This window comes from Stegostoma tigrinum, chromosome 44, assembly GCF_030684315.1.
Source record: "Stegostoma tigrinum isolate sSteTig4 chromosome 44, sSteTig4.hap1, whole genome shotgun sequence".
NCBI classification, from domain to species: Eukaryota; Metazoa; Chordata; class Chondrichthyes; order Orectolobiformes; family Stegostomatidae; genus Stegostoma; species Stegostoma tigrinum.
Window position 1 is genome coordinate 9,358,254 of NC_081397.1, and position 14,912 is coordinate 9,373,165.

The 14,912-nt window shown below is 41.4% G+C and overlaps 2 protein-coding genes across 2 annotated transcripts in view; one reads left to right on the plus strand and one right to left on the minus strand.

Annotated features, from left to right (window-relative positions):
- Positions 1 to 14,912, minus strand: part of LOC132206967 (uncharacterized) — a 405,704-nt gene that overhangs the window by 390,002 nt on the left and 790 nt on the right. The gene's annotated exons all lie outside the window — the stretch shown is intronic.
- LOC132207061 (late histone H2B.L4-like) lies at positions 14,460 to 14,864 on the plus strand. Its single transcript, XM_059642252.1, has one exon. It carries the CDS (start codon positions 14,484 to 14,486, stop codon positions 14,862 to 14,864), a length of 381 nt encoding a protein of 126 aa, XP_059498235.1. The 5' UTR covers positions 14,460 to 14,483.

Here is a 14,912-nt window from a genome sequence, read left to right on the forward strand (position 1 = left end):
GCAATAAATGCAAGCTGAGACAGCAACACCATCATGCTGTGAATGAATAAAAAATTACAGGTATTACTATTAGAAGAGAAGACGTTATTCTGACACAAGAGGGAGCATTTGTATGAACAACTGCGAGAAGGTTTGTGCGAGACAGTTTGAAGATTTGGAACAAACATTGAAGGGGATAGTAAGCTCCTGCAAGAACAAACAGATGAACTAATGGTTTGCATAAGTACCAGAGGATCAAACACATTCATCAAATTACAGCCATGATTAATTCCAATCTCATTAATGAAAGGATATTGTCCCTTCGGGTGAACAGAGTTGGTTAGGGCAAGGGATGTGAATGATCCCAGATGACAGTCAGCCTAGAATTTCATGAAAACAGCAGATAAGGCCATTATGCAGCAATTTGTTGTTTCTTTCATATTATTCATAGTATTAAGAAATACTTTTAAAGACTCTTCCGATAATTATGATGAAATCGAGAAATATATGCACATAATAAAATACAAATCACTAAAAGCATTTGGGGGAAAGCTTCAAATAGAGATGTTAACTAGTCTCCGGAGGCTTTCCTATATCAGAACAAGGTGCACGAAGCATTCCTTTAAAGGTGAATAATTAGTTCATGCCATTGCATAGTTACGCCAACCAGATGTGAAGTAGGTAATGAGTACAGATGTGGATGGAAACATTCACATCAGTAACTGAGCAGGATAGTATTAATCATTTGACCAACACATGTTCCAGACAGAGACAGGACAATTAAATAATGTGACGTTTAAATGCACACATCCTGTGTCAAAGCCTGACAGAGAATGCTTATTGAGTGCATGTGTTTTTTCGCTCTCAAAGTCTCACCACAAACACACTCTCAACATACACACGACAGTGGTTTACAATGACTTGCAAATACATACACGGCCCTGACATGTGCTAAACATGTACCAGGCATGAAGATCAAATACACTGCAAGCCTCAGAGCATGTAACATTCAAAATTGCTTCTCCTCATGGATTTCAGATCAGAGAGCTACCTTTTCATAAGAGACAAACAGTACCGAATGTGAGCGAAGGCATCCAATTCCCGTGCATTTAAATCCATGGTAATTGCCGTGGTCATAAACTAAATATCATTTGGTCGCTCCCTCAGAAGAAAAAAACTGTTGGATTTTGTGACAGAATTCTCATGAACTGCTCATGAAACCAACAGATACAAACTGATAACTGCACTCAAACATTCACGTGGCAGAAACTAACATGAACAGATTGATGACTCAACTCACATATCGACATTGCAGAAAAGAGAGGTAGGGATGGCTGTCTGAATATATAAATGTCTTTTTCAATCAGTCTGTCAGTTTTAGATTTAATTCAGTTTCTGACTGAATTCAGTTTCTATGTTTATTAAGCATATTTTTCAAGTTACAATCCAGATGATCACTGTTACATTGTTTCAACAGTCTTCTTAGAGATCGATGTTTAATACAGATGTGGGAAATACTGCAGTCACCATGAGTCAACGAAATAAATGATGAATGATACTTAAGTTTAGTTGACCAATAACTGATCAGGACAGAATTGCTCCTTTGATAAATATTAATCCCATACATAAACACAACAAATAAATGACGTGAATTCCACATGCATTTTTAGTGTCAAAGCCTGACAAATAGAAAAATCAAGGAACTGCAGCTGATAGGAATCAGAAACAAAAGTAGAAGTTGCCGCAAAACCTCAGCAAGTCTGGCAGCATCTGTGAAGAGAAATGAGTGTTCTGAAGAAGTGTCACAGGTCCCATAATATTAACTCTGCTTTGTCTCCATGTGGATGGACTGACCGACATAGGTACTGACTGATCCAGAATTAGTTCAAAGCGCAAACGCCATAACTACAGATATGATGCAAGGACTAACAACTGTGGAGTTCCATTTAAACTCCAGCTAACAGAAAATGATATACACAAAATGATTATCACTCACACATATGCAGTCATAGACATCTGCGACACAGAAAACAGTCCTGTCTCTCACTGAGTCTGTACTGGTTAGAAACAACGAGGCAACAATTCTACATCCATTCAGCCAGCATTCAATTTCCATCAATATATCATGGTGGTAGAGGAACTACCATCCCTACCTTTATTGCCGGATAGTTGTCAGTTTTGTCACCGAGCAGAAATATATTTTTCTTTTATTCTGTCCTAAGCAGGAGGACTTTATAATCATGGACGTTTTTTTTTCTAATTAGCTTAAATATTATTCAAATAGCCCTGTGTTCCACATGACACTCCCTTTGAAGTATTACATCTCACACAATAGAAAACTAGTTGCCATTTTCTCAAATAAGGAACACAATAAAAAGCCATTCTTCAAAACAGTGGAGAAAGAAGGATTTGGCCAAATCAGGTAGATAGTAAACATTCTCCTTTTTTTTTGTTTGCCAGGAGAGTTCAGCAATGTTTATTCTTCAGTAAATTTAGTTTGACTGTTGCAGTTTTCTCCACTGCATGACAGAAAATAAAAATTCTGTCTTCTTCCTCCCCACACAGCAAGGGTAATGTCTGAGCCACAAAATAAAATAGAAGTAAATAAGCCAATTTTCTTTCCTGCACAAGGAACATTGTGATCAGTCAGCTGCAATGCAGTTGATTTGTTCATGGCACTTTCCCTTTGGCTATAACATATTAAATTAATACCTTTACTTCAGTATTCCAAAACGTATGTCACTATGCAATATGAAACAATACTCATATCAATACTCAATACTCATATCATACTCGAAGATGTCCCTTGATATCACCACTGCTGTTTAGACTCTAATATAGCAGTTGCAAAGGTCCGTTCCTTTTCCCTCCTCAACTCTGAAGAAAAGCCAACACTCATACTATTGCAATGTCCTGCATTTTCATCTGCCTGTGAAAGCTACACGCTCAAACAACTGAAGAACATACGGTCTTTCCCATTCACTACAGGAGAGATGACTTGAAAACTCTCTCCTCTCCCACTGTGGTAAATGGTTCTCCAATTTACAGGAAACATTTACACCGCTCAGTCGCATAATGCAGGAAGAGTGAAACAGGATCCATTGAGTGTGGCTGTCCATCTTGTTTCATCACAACAGCTCTTTTCAAAAAAACTCTCAGATGAATTCTGAGAATTTGCACATGAGAGCAGCCCTAGTCCTGAGTGTTAAATTTTATTTTCCAAGTTCTTCACAAAATAATCACGCTGGTCTGTGTTGACTGTCTGTCTAATTTTAACGGGCAACAGACTGAAACCTGCAGCCCCATTGAATAGCACATTCTGACAGGTAGAGAAGTAATTCCTATATACAGAAATTGTACCTGTGAATGGAAGAAACAAGTAACAGAGAAGACCAAATAGGCAGCACCAGGTATTCTCCTTATTCATGCAATTAAGGACTTGAGGAAACTGATTTTCTGACACAACAACGAATGCAGTGAGATGATGCCAATACACAATGCACAAACTCTTTTAAGAGCAACCTGAACCTCCCCCGTAAGTTCTGTAAGCTGCAGGGCTATGGGATGTGTGCAGGAAAATGGGATGGTGATGGCTGTCTGGTGTTGTTCGGGTCAGCATGGACATGATGAGCCACATGGATGCCTTCTGTGCTGGATCGTTTAAGTCAGTCTAGAGATCTGTGCCATTCTGTCCTTGTCAGTCTCTGCTGTGTAATACATAAATAATTTACCAAATTTGACAACAACGCTCTCACATTCGCCAAGTAGGAATTGACACGAATAAATCAATAACTAAACTCATATCCACAGACAGGTTTGTGTAAGGTAGATGCAGTCATGGAGCTGTGCAGGTTTTGGTTACTTTTGAGACCTCACTCAAATGGTGTTGATGTCATTAAAAATTATTAGACAAGAAGCAGCTCAGTGCAAGACTGGAATCTGACCCATAGTTATGTTAGAATTCCTGGTGATAAACAAAATATCCAAATGACTATTAGCAAAATGTTGCATTGATCAGTTAAATATTGTCAAACCCAACTGATGTTGGTTTACAGGAGCTATCTGTTCCGTCTTCCTACAGACAAACACTGGAAGGACCAGGACAATGTAACATTGCTTCAGATCAAAGCCAAGTGTGACCAGCTCATTATAATAAACAGCAGGTATGTTCCCACTGTCAGAGTAGAGAACATCCTTTCTACAGTCACAGAGCGGATCGAGTCAGTCACACATTGAGCTTAATTTCCAACAGATCTGTTCAAACCAACAGTAAGACAGCACATAAAAAATGCAATTTTATTTTTCTTTGCTCTCCATTCAAAATGCCCAGTTCCAATAAGTTTCACCATTCATAGCCCATTGATATTTACACCATTTTTAAGGTGGATAGACCTCCTTGTCCAAAGTATACACGCAGAAATTGAAGAAAATCTACATAAAATGACTCTAATAACATCTATCACCTTATGAATCACATCTCAACCCATAAAATTACTGATTGCTGACAATTAAACCACTTTTAGAAGTAGAAAGCAACAAACATGGATCGATATCTAACCTTTCAGATTCATATTATGCAAACAGACCAAAAAAGATTGATGAGTCTCTCATATTGACTTTGCAGTAACTGACAGGTAAAGATTGATGAAAATATTCGCATAGCCAAAACTGGCATGCACACATTAATAACCACGCTCACACTCACACAGCAAACTGACAGCAACTGAACAATAACTACGCTGTCATATCCACATTATCATATTGATGATAACACTCTCAATTTCACAAAGCATGAAGTGATAGGTACAAATTTGTAACTGCACTCACATATCCGCAGATTTGAAAAATACTGACAGGCACAGTTTGATCGTTGTCCTCAAATATTTGCAAAGTAGATTCTCATGGGTACATAATGATACATCAGTTTACTTTCAAATTGACAGAGAAGAAACTTTGAGATACAAGTTGCTGTACATGCACATTTCCATATCGAAGCAACTGACAGGAAAAGTTTGAAAATAACCTTGAAGATAGCAAGAATTGCAGATGCTGGAGCCAGCTTTCCCAGTTTCACGTGAAAAGGAGAATATTGTAGAGGAGAAGACTGAATTACACGCTACTAGAATTGAAAGGATTGAGGTGAGTAAGGAGGAAGTGAGATCAGTTCTACAAGGTGTGAAGGTAGATAAATCCCCTGGGCCGGATGGGATTTTTCCGAGGATTGCCTGGGAAGCTAGGGAGGAGGTGGCAGAGCCCTTGGCCTTGATCGTTGAGGCCTCATTGTCTACAGGTTTAGTACCAGAGGACTGGAGGGTTGCAAATGTTGTGGCCTTGTTCAAGGATGGCAGTAGGAATGACCCAGGCAATTATAGACCTGTGAACGTTGTGTCTGTTGTAAGAAAAGTTTTGGAAAGGATTATAAGAGAGAGGTTTTATAATCATCTAGCAAGCAACAATTTGATTGGAGATAGTCAACATGGATTTGTCAAGGGCAGATCATGTCTCACAGACCTCATCGAGTATTTTTGAGAAGGTGACCAAGCATGTGGATGAAGGTAGGGCAGTTGATGTGGTGTACGTGGACTTCAGTAAAGCCTTTGGTAAGTCTCCACATGGTAGGCGATTGAAGAAAATACGGAGGCTTGGGGTTGAGGGAGATTTAGCAGTTTGGATTAGAAACTGGCTTTCTGTAAGAAGGCAACGAGTGGTGGTTGATGGAAAATATTCAGCCTGGAGTCCAGTTACTGGTGATGTGCCTCAAGGATCTGTTTTGAGACCACTGCTGTTTGTCATTTTTATAAATGAATTGGACGCAGGCCTAGGTGGATGGGTTAGTAAGCTTGCAGATGACACTAAGGTCGGTGGAGTGGTGGACAGTGTGGAAGAATGTTGCGGGGAGAATTGGATAAACTGCAGAATTGGGCTGAAAGGTGGCAAATGGAGTTCAATGTGGATAAATGTGAGGTGATTGACTTTGGGAAGAATAATAGGAAGGCAGAATACTGGGTCAATGGAAAGATTCTTGGTCGTGTGGATGTGCAGAGGGATCTTGGTGTCCATGTACATAGATCCCTGAAGGTTGCCACCCAGGTTGATAGTGCTGTTAAGAAGGCGTACAGTGTGTTAGGTTTTTATTGGTAGAGGGATTGAGTTCCGGAGTGGTGATGTCATGTTGCAACTGTACAAAACACTAGTGCAGCCTCATTTGGAATATTGCGTACAGTTCTGGTCGCCCCATTACAGGAAGGATGTGGAAGCATTGGAAAAGGTGCAGAGGAGATTTACCAGGATGTTGCCTGGTCTGGAGCGAAGGCCTTATGACGAAAGGACTTGGGTCTGTTCGCATTGGAGAGAAGGAGGCTAAGAGGCGATTTAATAGAGACATAGAAGGTGATCAGAGGATTAGACAGGGTGGACAGTGAGAGTCTTTTTCTGAGGATGATGACATCAGCTTGCAAAAGAAGGCATAGCTACAAATTGAGGGGTGATAGATATAAGACAGATGTTAGAGGCAGGTTCTTTACTCAGTGTTTAAGGCACTGGAACGCCCTGCCTGCCAATGTGGTTAACTCAGCCACATTAGGGGCATTTAAACTGGCCTTGGATAAAAATATGTATGATAATGTGATAGTGTAGGGGGATGGGCTGAGATTAGCTCACAGGTCAGCGCAACATTGAGGGCCGAAGGGCCTGCTCTGCGCTGTATTGTTCTATGGCATAAACTGACAGGTACATTTTGATAACTACTCTGATATTCACAGAGCAGAATCTGGCTGGTCCTTATAAGCGTATTCACATGGTCACCAAGTAGAAACTGAGATTGATAACAGTAACATTCAAAATTGCAGTAACTGACAGATAGAAGTTGATAATTGCAGTCACATTTGCATTGCAGTTACTGTCAGGGTCAGATTAATAACTATGCTTTTGCTGACTTGCTTGCCAAGCTTGTAAGTTTGTTTACAGACATTTTGTCATCATCCTACGTGACATCATCAGTGCGCCTCCAGTGAAGCAGTGGTGTTCTGTCCTACTTGCTGTTTATGTGCCTCGGTTTGCTGGGGTGGGTGGCATCACTTCTGGATTTGTCTCTTCGTACATGGAGTCCAGCTTGACATGTTTATTAATGGAGTTCCAGTTTGAGTGCCAGCCTCTAGGAATTCTGGTGCATGTCTTTGGTTGGCTTCTCCTTGTATGCCTACGTTGTCCCAGTCAAATTGGTGTCCGTCTTTGTCCGTGTACATTTAGATGAGTGATAGTTGGTCATGTCTCTTGGTAGCTAGTTGGTGTTTATCCTGAAGGCTAATTTCCTACCGGTTTACCCTGTGTAATGGTAACGACGATCTCTTCATAATCTTGTAAATAACTTAACTCCTTTTTACATTTCATATCTTGTAAATAACGTTGGTTCTGTCGGTCATGGTTTGCGGATCCTTTGTTCTCATCAGTAGCTGTCCGTTTGTGGCCTACCATGATTCCTACTGGGCGGTGTCATCTAGTGGTCATTTCTGGTATGCCGTTAATGTATGGCAGGGTGACTAGTGTCTCTGGACATGTTGTGTCTTTCTGTTGTCATCTGTTTTGTAGTTATTGGCAATGACGCTTTTCAGGTAACTGTCACTTCTAAAGACACTGTATCAATGTTCTTCCTTGGCTCTACACAGCTCTGGGTGTGACAGTGTATTGTGGCTGACTTGAACAGTGTTTTGATGCAGCTTTGTTTGTGGTTCTTGGGATGATTGCTGTTGTAGTTGAGTACCTGACCTGTATGAATTACAAACCTTAATAACTACTCTTTCAGATGCTCAGAGCTGAAACTGACAAATACAGATTGATAAGGAAACATTACCGTAGCAAAGCAGTGTGTCATGGACAGACTGATAATTTCAGAAACACATTCACTGAGTAGAAACTGACAGGAAGAGAATGATCTCCATACTCAGGTACCCACTTAGCAGAAACTGACAGGAACAGGTTGATGATAACACTCCCAGTTTCACACAGCATAAACTGACAGGTTTAGATTTATGATGACACTCAAGTATTCACAGAGCAGCTCATTGTTACATGTTGAAAACTGCACTCACAAATTCACCTCACAGAAACTGACATGTACAGATTGATAATTAAACTGTCATATTGACATAGCAGAAACAGAGAATGAACTCACACATTCACCCAGCAGGAAGTGAATAGTATGGATTGATAACGGCACTTTCACCTTCATATTACAGAAACTGAGAGGCGTCAATGAATAACAACACTCACACAGTCAAGTCTGACAAACTGACAGGTACAGGGTGATCACTATACGCTTTCATTCCAATTGCATTAACTGACAGGTGCAGGTCAATGGACTCAACAGACGTAACAGAGACAGATAATTGCATTCATTCACTTGACACAGACTGTGTGGACTGTGTTGATGACTGCGCTCTCAGATTCACAGAGCAGAAACTAACAGGTACAAATTAAAACTGCACTCATACATTCACAAATCAGAAACTGAAAGGTCCAGGTCAATATCTACACTCACATATTCACAGAGCAAAAACTGTCATGAACAGACTGATCATAACACTCTGTCTCCCACAGCATAACCTGACAGGTTCACTTTGATAACTACGCACATTCACTGAGCAGAAAACACCAGGGATAAATTGATATCTAAACTCACAGATGGACATTGCAGAAACTGACTGACCTAGAAGGATAAGTACACTCACCTTCTCACAGCAGAAAATGACAGGGACATGTTGATAACTACAGTCACACATGCATATTACAGAAACTTTCAGGTTACATTCAGAGGTTGACATGACAGAAACTTGACAGAGACAGACCGATAACTACACTCCCTTTATTCACATTGCATATACCTGCCAGAACAGTCTGACAACCAGACTTTCATACTTGCATATTGGAAAGTGACATTTACAGATTGATAATTCTGCTCAAATAGTCACCTGGCAGAAACTAACATCACATCAATAACTAAAATCATTGTAATAGCAGAAACTTTTGAGACTGAAAATGACACCCATAGCCACAGAGCTTAAAACAAAACCTGACAGATACAGATTGATAGTAAGCTCACATTTCTTTATTCATTCACAGGGCAAGGGTGTTGCTGGCAAGGCAACATTTTTTGCCCATCCCTAATTGCCCAGAGGGCAGTTAAGAGTCAACTACACTGTTGTGGGTCTGGGGTCACATGTAGCGTGGACCAGGTAAGGATGGCAGTTTCCTGCCCAAAGAGACATGATTTTTATTTTCTTCTGACAATTGCCAATAGATTCATGGTCATCATTAGACTCTTAATTCCAGATATTTATTGAATTCAAATTCCACCATCTGCCATAGCGGGATTTGAACCTGGTGCCCAGAACATTATCTGGATCTTTGGAGTAACAGTCCAGTGATAACACCACTCGGCCATTGCTTCCCCCATTCACACAGCAGAAACTGACACGGAGACAATAATAATGACACTAACATTTACGTCACAGAAAATGACAGGCACTGACTAACAATTATGCTCTCATGTCCGCAGCGCAGATCTGACAGGGAGAGATTGGTAAACACACTCACATATTCACACAGCAGTGACTGAGAAAGATTCATACCTGTCCTCTCATTCACAATACAGAAACTGACAGGTATAAGTTGATAACAGCACTCATGGTTTCACAGCATATTGCCTGACACTCGCATAAACCTCATAGAAATTGTCAGATATAGGTTGATAATTAAACTCTCATTCGCGTAGCAGAGATTGACAGGTAAAGGCGGATGACAACAGCCATATCTTTCCATCGCAGGAACTGACAGGCATAGATAGATAAATACACTCAGATTTTAACAGCAGGAATGGGAAGGTGCAGGTTAATAACTACAGTCACATAGTTGAACTGCAGAAACTTATAGGGTCACATTGATGACAACAGTCAGACATTCACATGACAAACTGACAGGTACAGATGGATATCGAAACACACACTCAGCAGAAACTTTGAGGTAGAGACTGGTAATGACAGCCATACATTCACAGAGCACGCACTCACAGGCATGGATTGATTATCAAACTCATATTTTAACACAGCAAAAACTGACGGGCGGAGACTGGTAACTGCATTCACAAAGCCACACAGCTGAAACTAACAGATACGTAAGGATAACTGCATTCATGCATTCACACAGTAAATAGTGACAGTGACTGATAGATAACTGCACTGCCATCCTTTGTGTATCACAAACTGCCAGGAACAGATGCACTCAAATATTGACACACCAGAAGGTGACAGGTACAGATTGACATGCAAACTCTCATATTCAGATACCAGAAAATGGCAGGTACAAATTGATACCCATACCCACACTCCCATATGCACAGAGAAACTGAGAGGGAAAGACTGATAAAAGCAATCAGACATTCACATAGCAGAGCCTGGCAGCAACAGAATGATAAATAACTCTTGCATTCTTATAACAGAAACAGTCATGGATTGACTGAAAATGTATTCATCGAGCATAACCTGACAGGTACAGAGTGATAACTGCTGCCAAACATTCAGAGCGCAGACAAAAATGAACAGATTGATAACTAACCTCACATTTTCATATGACAGGAAACTGAAGGAAACAAATTAGTAAATACACTCCTATTCACATAGCGAAGACTGATATGGACAGAATGATAACTACAATTACACATTCACGCTGCAGAATCTTTCAGGGATAGATTGATAATTGTACAAACAAACTCCCCAAGGAGAAGCTGACAGTCACAGATTTAAAACCAAACTCTCATATTCACCAAGTAACATGTGGTAGGTACACTGTGACAACTGAACTCAAATAGTCACAGAACAATATTCCCCAGGTAGAGTGAGATAACTACACTCTTGCATCTGCCTTGCAGAAACTAAACTCTCATATTCATGGAGCACAAATTGGCAGGTACAGATCAATGCCTGCCCACTCATATTGATGCAACAGAATGGACATGTAGGGACTAGTCACAACACTCATACATTCTTTTGTAGAAACTGATCGGTATAGATTGAGAATTACACCTGTACTTTCACATAGCACAAACTGAATGTTACGGACTAATAACATACACATTCGGACAGCAGAAGTTGACAGAAGTGACAAAAGCTGACCTGAGATATTGAGGGATACTGAGACTCTGCTCACGGAAAACAAGGAGGAATATATTGCGTTTAAGCGATCAGACTCTGATGAATCCCCAGATAGCTACAGAAGGAAATCAGAAGGTCAAAAAGAGGGTATGAGATGGATCTGGCAGATTAGGTAAAAGGTAATCCCAAGCGGTTCTACAGCTATATTAAGAGTAAAATGGTGGCTCAGGAGAGAACAGGCCCCCTTAAAGGTCAACATGGTGGTCTATGCGTGGTGCCAGAGGAGTTTGGGGTGGGGGGTGATTTTTAATGAATATTTCTCCTCTGTATTTACTAAGGAGAGAACCATGGATGCGAAGGAAATAAGGGGAACAAGTGGAGATATTTTTAGACTGCATATATATTACCAGAGAGGAGGTGTTTTCAGCCTGAGAGCATATTGAGATGGATGAATCCCAAGGCCTGATCAAGTCCAGCCTTGGATGATGTGGCAGGCTAGTCAAGAAATTGCACAGGCCCTTGCAGAGGTTTTTGCTTTCTTTTTAGCCACTGGTGAAGTTCTGGAAGACTGGAGGGTGGGTAATGTTGTTGCATTGTTTAAGAAAGGTAGCAAAGACAAGCCAGGGGACTACAGGCCAGTGAGCTGACATCACTGGGAGGCAAGTTAGCGGAGAGGATAGTGAGGGACAGGATCAACCAACATTTGGATATTCCATGTCTGATTAGGGATAGTCTGCAAGGATTTGAGAGTTGGAAGTCATGTCTGACAAATGTTTTGAGACTTTCAAAGAGGTAACCACACAGAGAGATAAGGGTAGGGCAGTGGATGTTGTCTGTGTGGACTTTAGTAAGGCCTTTGACTAAGTCCTGCACAGCAGGCCAGTAAGGAAGGTTCGGTTGCATGGCTACCAGGGTGAGTCGGCTAATTGGATTCAAAATGTATTTGATGGGAGGAAGCAGAGGGTGATGGTTGAAGACTGTTTCTTGGACTGGAGGCCTGTGACTTGTGGTGTGCCACAGGAGTCTGTGCTGAGACGTTAGTTATGTGTCATTTACATAAATGATCTGGATGTCAATGTACAAGGTATGATGAGTAAGTTTGCCAATGACACAATATTGAGAGGCATTGTTAATAGCGAGGAAGTTTGTCAAAAATAACAGAAGGATCTTGATCAGATGGGTAAGTGAGCTGAGGATTGGAAAATGCAATTCAACACAGAGAAGTGTGAGGTTTTGCACTTTGGAAGTCAAACCAAGGTAGGACTTGCACAGGAAGTGTTCAGGTCCTGAGGAGTGTTGTGGAACTGAGGCACCTTGGAATACAAGTACATGGCTCATTGAAAGTGATGCCACAAGTGGACAGGGTGGTGAAGAAAGCATTTGACATGCTGGCCTTCATTGGTTGGAACATTGAGTATAAGAGTTACGTTACAGTTGTAGAAGTTGCTGGTAAGGCCACATTTGGAGGATAATGTACAGTTTTGGTCATCCTGTTAAAGGAAAGTCATTTTTAAACTGGAAAGTGTGCAAAGAAGATTTACGAGGATGTTGCCAGGGCAAGGAGGCCTCAGTTATAGGGAGAGGTAAGCCAGAAGAGTACTTTATTCCTTGGAACAGAGGAGAATGAGGTATGACCTTATTGATGTGTGTTACATCATCAGAGGACAGTTAGGATGAATGCATACAGTGTATTTTTTCTGCAAGAATAGGGAATTGAAAACTAGAGGGCAAAGGATTAAGAAGGACATGAGAGAGTGGTGCATATGTGGAATCAGTGAAAGTGGTTGAGGCAGGTACAATAGGAACATTGAAAAAAACATTTGAATAGCAAGGGTTTAGAGGGACACAGACCAAATTCAGGCAATTGGAACTAGCTGAATCAGCACTGCGGTCAGCATGAACCAATTTGACCTGAAGGGCCTTTCTCCATGCTGTATGACCTCAGACTACAATGGGACCTTGATCAAAAGGAGCAATGGGCTGTGGATTGTCAGATGGAGTTTAATCTTGACAAACATGAAGTGCTACATTTTGTTAGGGAAAATCAGGGCAGGACTGGCAGACTCCAAATAAGCTCCAGGGAAGCCAAACCAAAGGGTCTTCGAGTACAGGTTCATAGCTCCTTGCAATGGAATTACAGATCGACAGGTCAGCAAAGAAGGTGTTTGATACACTTGCCTTTATTGGTCAGTGCATTGAATGTGTGGTTTGGGAGGTCATGTTATGAATGTACAGAACATTGGTTCAGCTTCTGAGAAAATGCATTCGGGTCTGGTGTCCCCTTAAAATGGGAAGGGGTTTTTAAACTTGAAAGAGTTCAGAAAATGTTTAAAAGATTGTTGCTACGGTTGGAGACTTGGCCTTTGGGGAAAGACTGAAGAGACAGGGTTTGTAGGGGCTTGTTTTCCATGGAGTGTTGGAGGCCGAGTGGTGACCTTCCAGAAGATTATAAAATTATGAGCAGCATGGATAGGGTGAATAATCAAGTTCTTTTGCCCAGAGTAGAGGAATCCATAACTCGAGGGCATGGGTTTAAGTGGAGAGGTAAAATGTTGAAGAGCAACCTTAGGTGGGCAACATTAGCTCGCAGCGAGTGATGCATAACTGGATTGAACTGCCAAAGGACGTGGTGGAGGATACGACAATTACAACATTTAAATGGCTTCTGGATGGGCACAAGATTTGGAAGGGTTCAGAGTGGTATCGGCTAAATGCTGGTAAATGGGACTAGATTAATTTACGATATCATTATTATGGTCGAGGTGGACCCAAGAGTGCTGTACATCTCTATGACTGTATGACAGGAACAGATTGTGAGAGAGTGATATTCATTCACACTGCATAAACAGACAGGGACGGATAGATAACTGCACTCGCATTTTCACATAGGAAAGACTGACAGATATTGGACAAAACTATCCTTCAATAAACCTGAATCTCTCAATGACACAAGTGTCCTGCGGAACTCAGAGAGAGATGAAATAAAATAATATTACACAGAAAGATTACTTTGAGTAGAACAAAACACACTGCCACAATTAAAATCACTCAGATACTGTGTTCAAGATATCATTAAATGACAATAACCAGTTGATTTGCGAGTGAGCTCGGAGTTTGTTCCGTGTACAGAATTTGGTTTGTGTCTCGCATTTCATTGAAGATCCTGATAGATCCGCATTGTCTCCATAAACTAACCAATCACAGCGAGGCTGATGTCATGCTCCGACATTCTTTTTTAACTGTCCAATCATGAACAAGACTTTCCCCCATCCCTCATTAGCATTGCTGACGCGGTAAGGCTATAAAAAGCGAGCTCCGAGCCCGTTTTCGCTTATTCTGTGTCTGAAAGTGACCGTTACGATGGCAGATGAGAAGAAAGCGCAGGCAACTTCCAAGAAGGGCGCCAAGAAAATCATCAAGAAGGCGCCAGCGAAAGGCGGTAAGAAGAGGAGAAAGTCCAGGAAAGAAAGTTACGCCATCTATATCTACAAAGTGATGAAGCAGGTTCACCCCGACACCGGCATCTCCTCCAAGGCCATGAGCATCATGAACTCGTTTGTCAGCGATATTTTCGAGCGTATCGCGGGGGAGGCTTCCCGCCTGGCCCATTACAACAAGCGCAGCACCATCAGCTCCCGGGAGATCCAGACCGCGGTGCGGCTGCTGCTGCCCGGGGAGCTGGCCAAGCACGCCGTGTCGGAGGGTACAAAGGCGGTGACCAAGTACACCAGCTCCAAGTGAGACCCCACATTATGCAGAGAAAAACACATCCAAAACCCAACGGCTCTT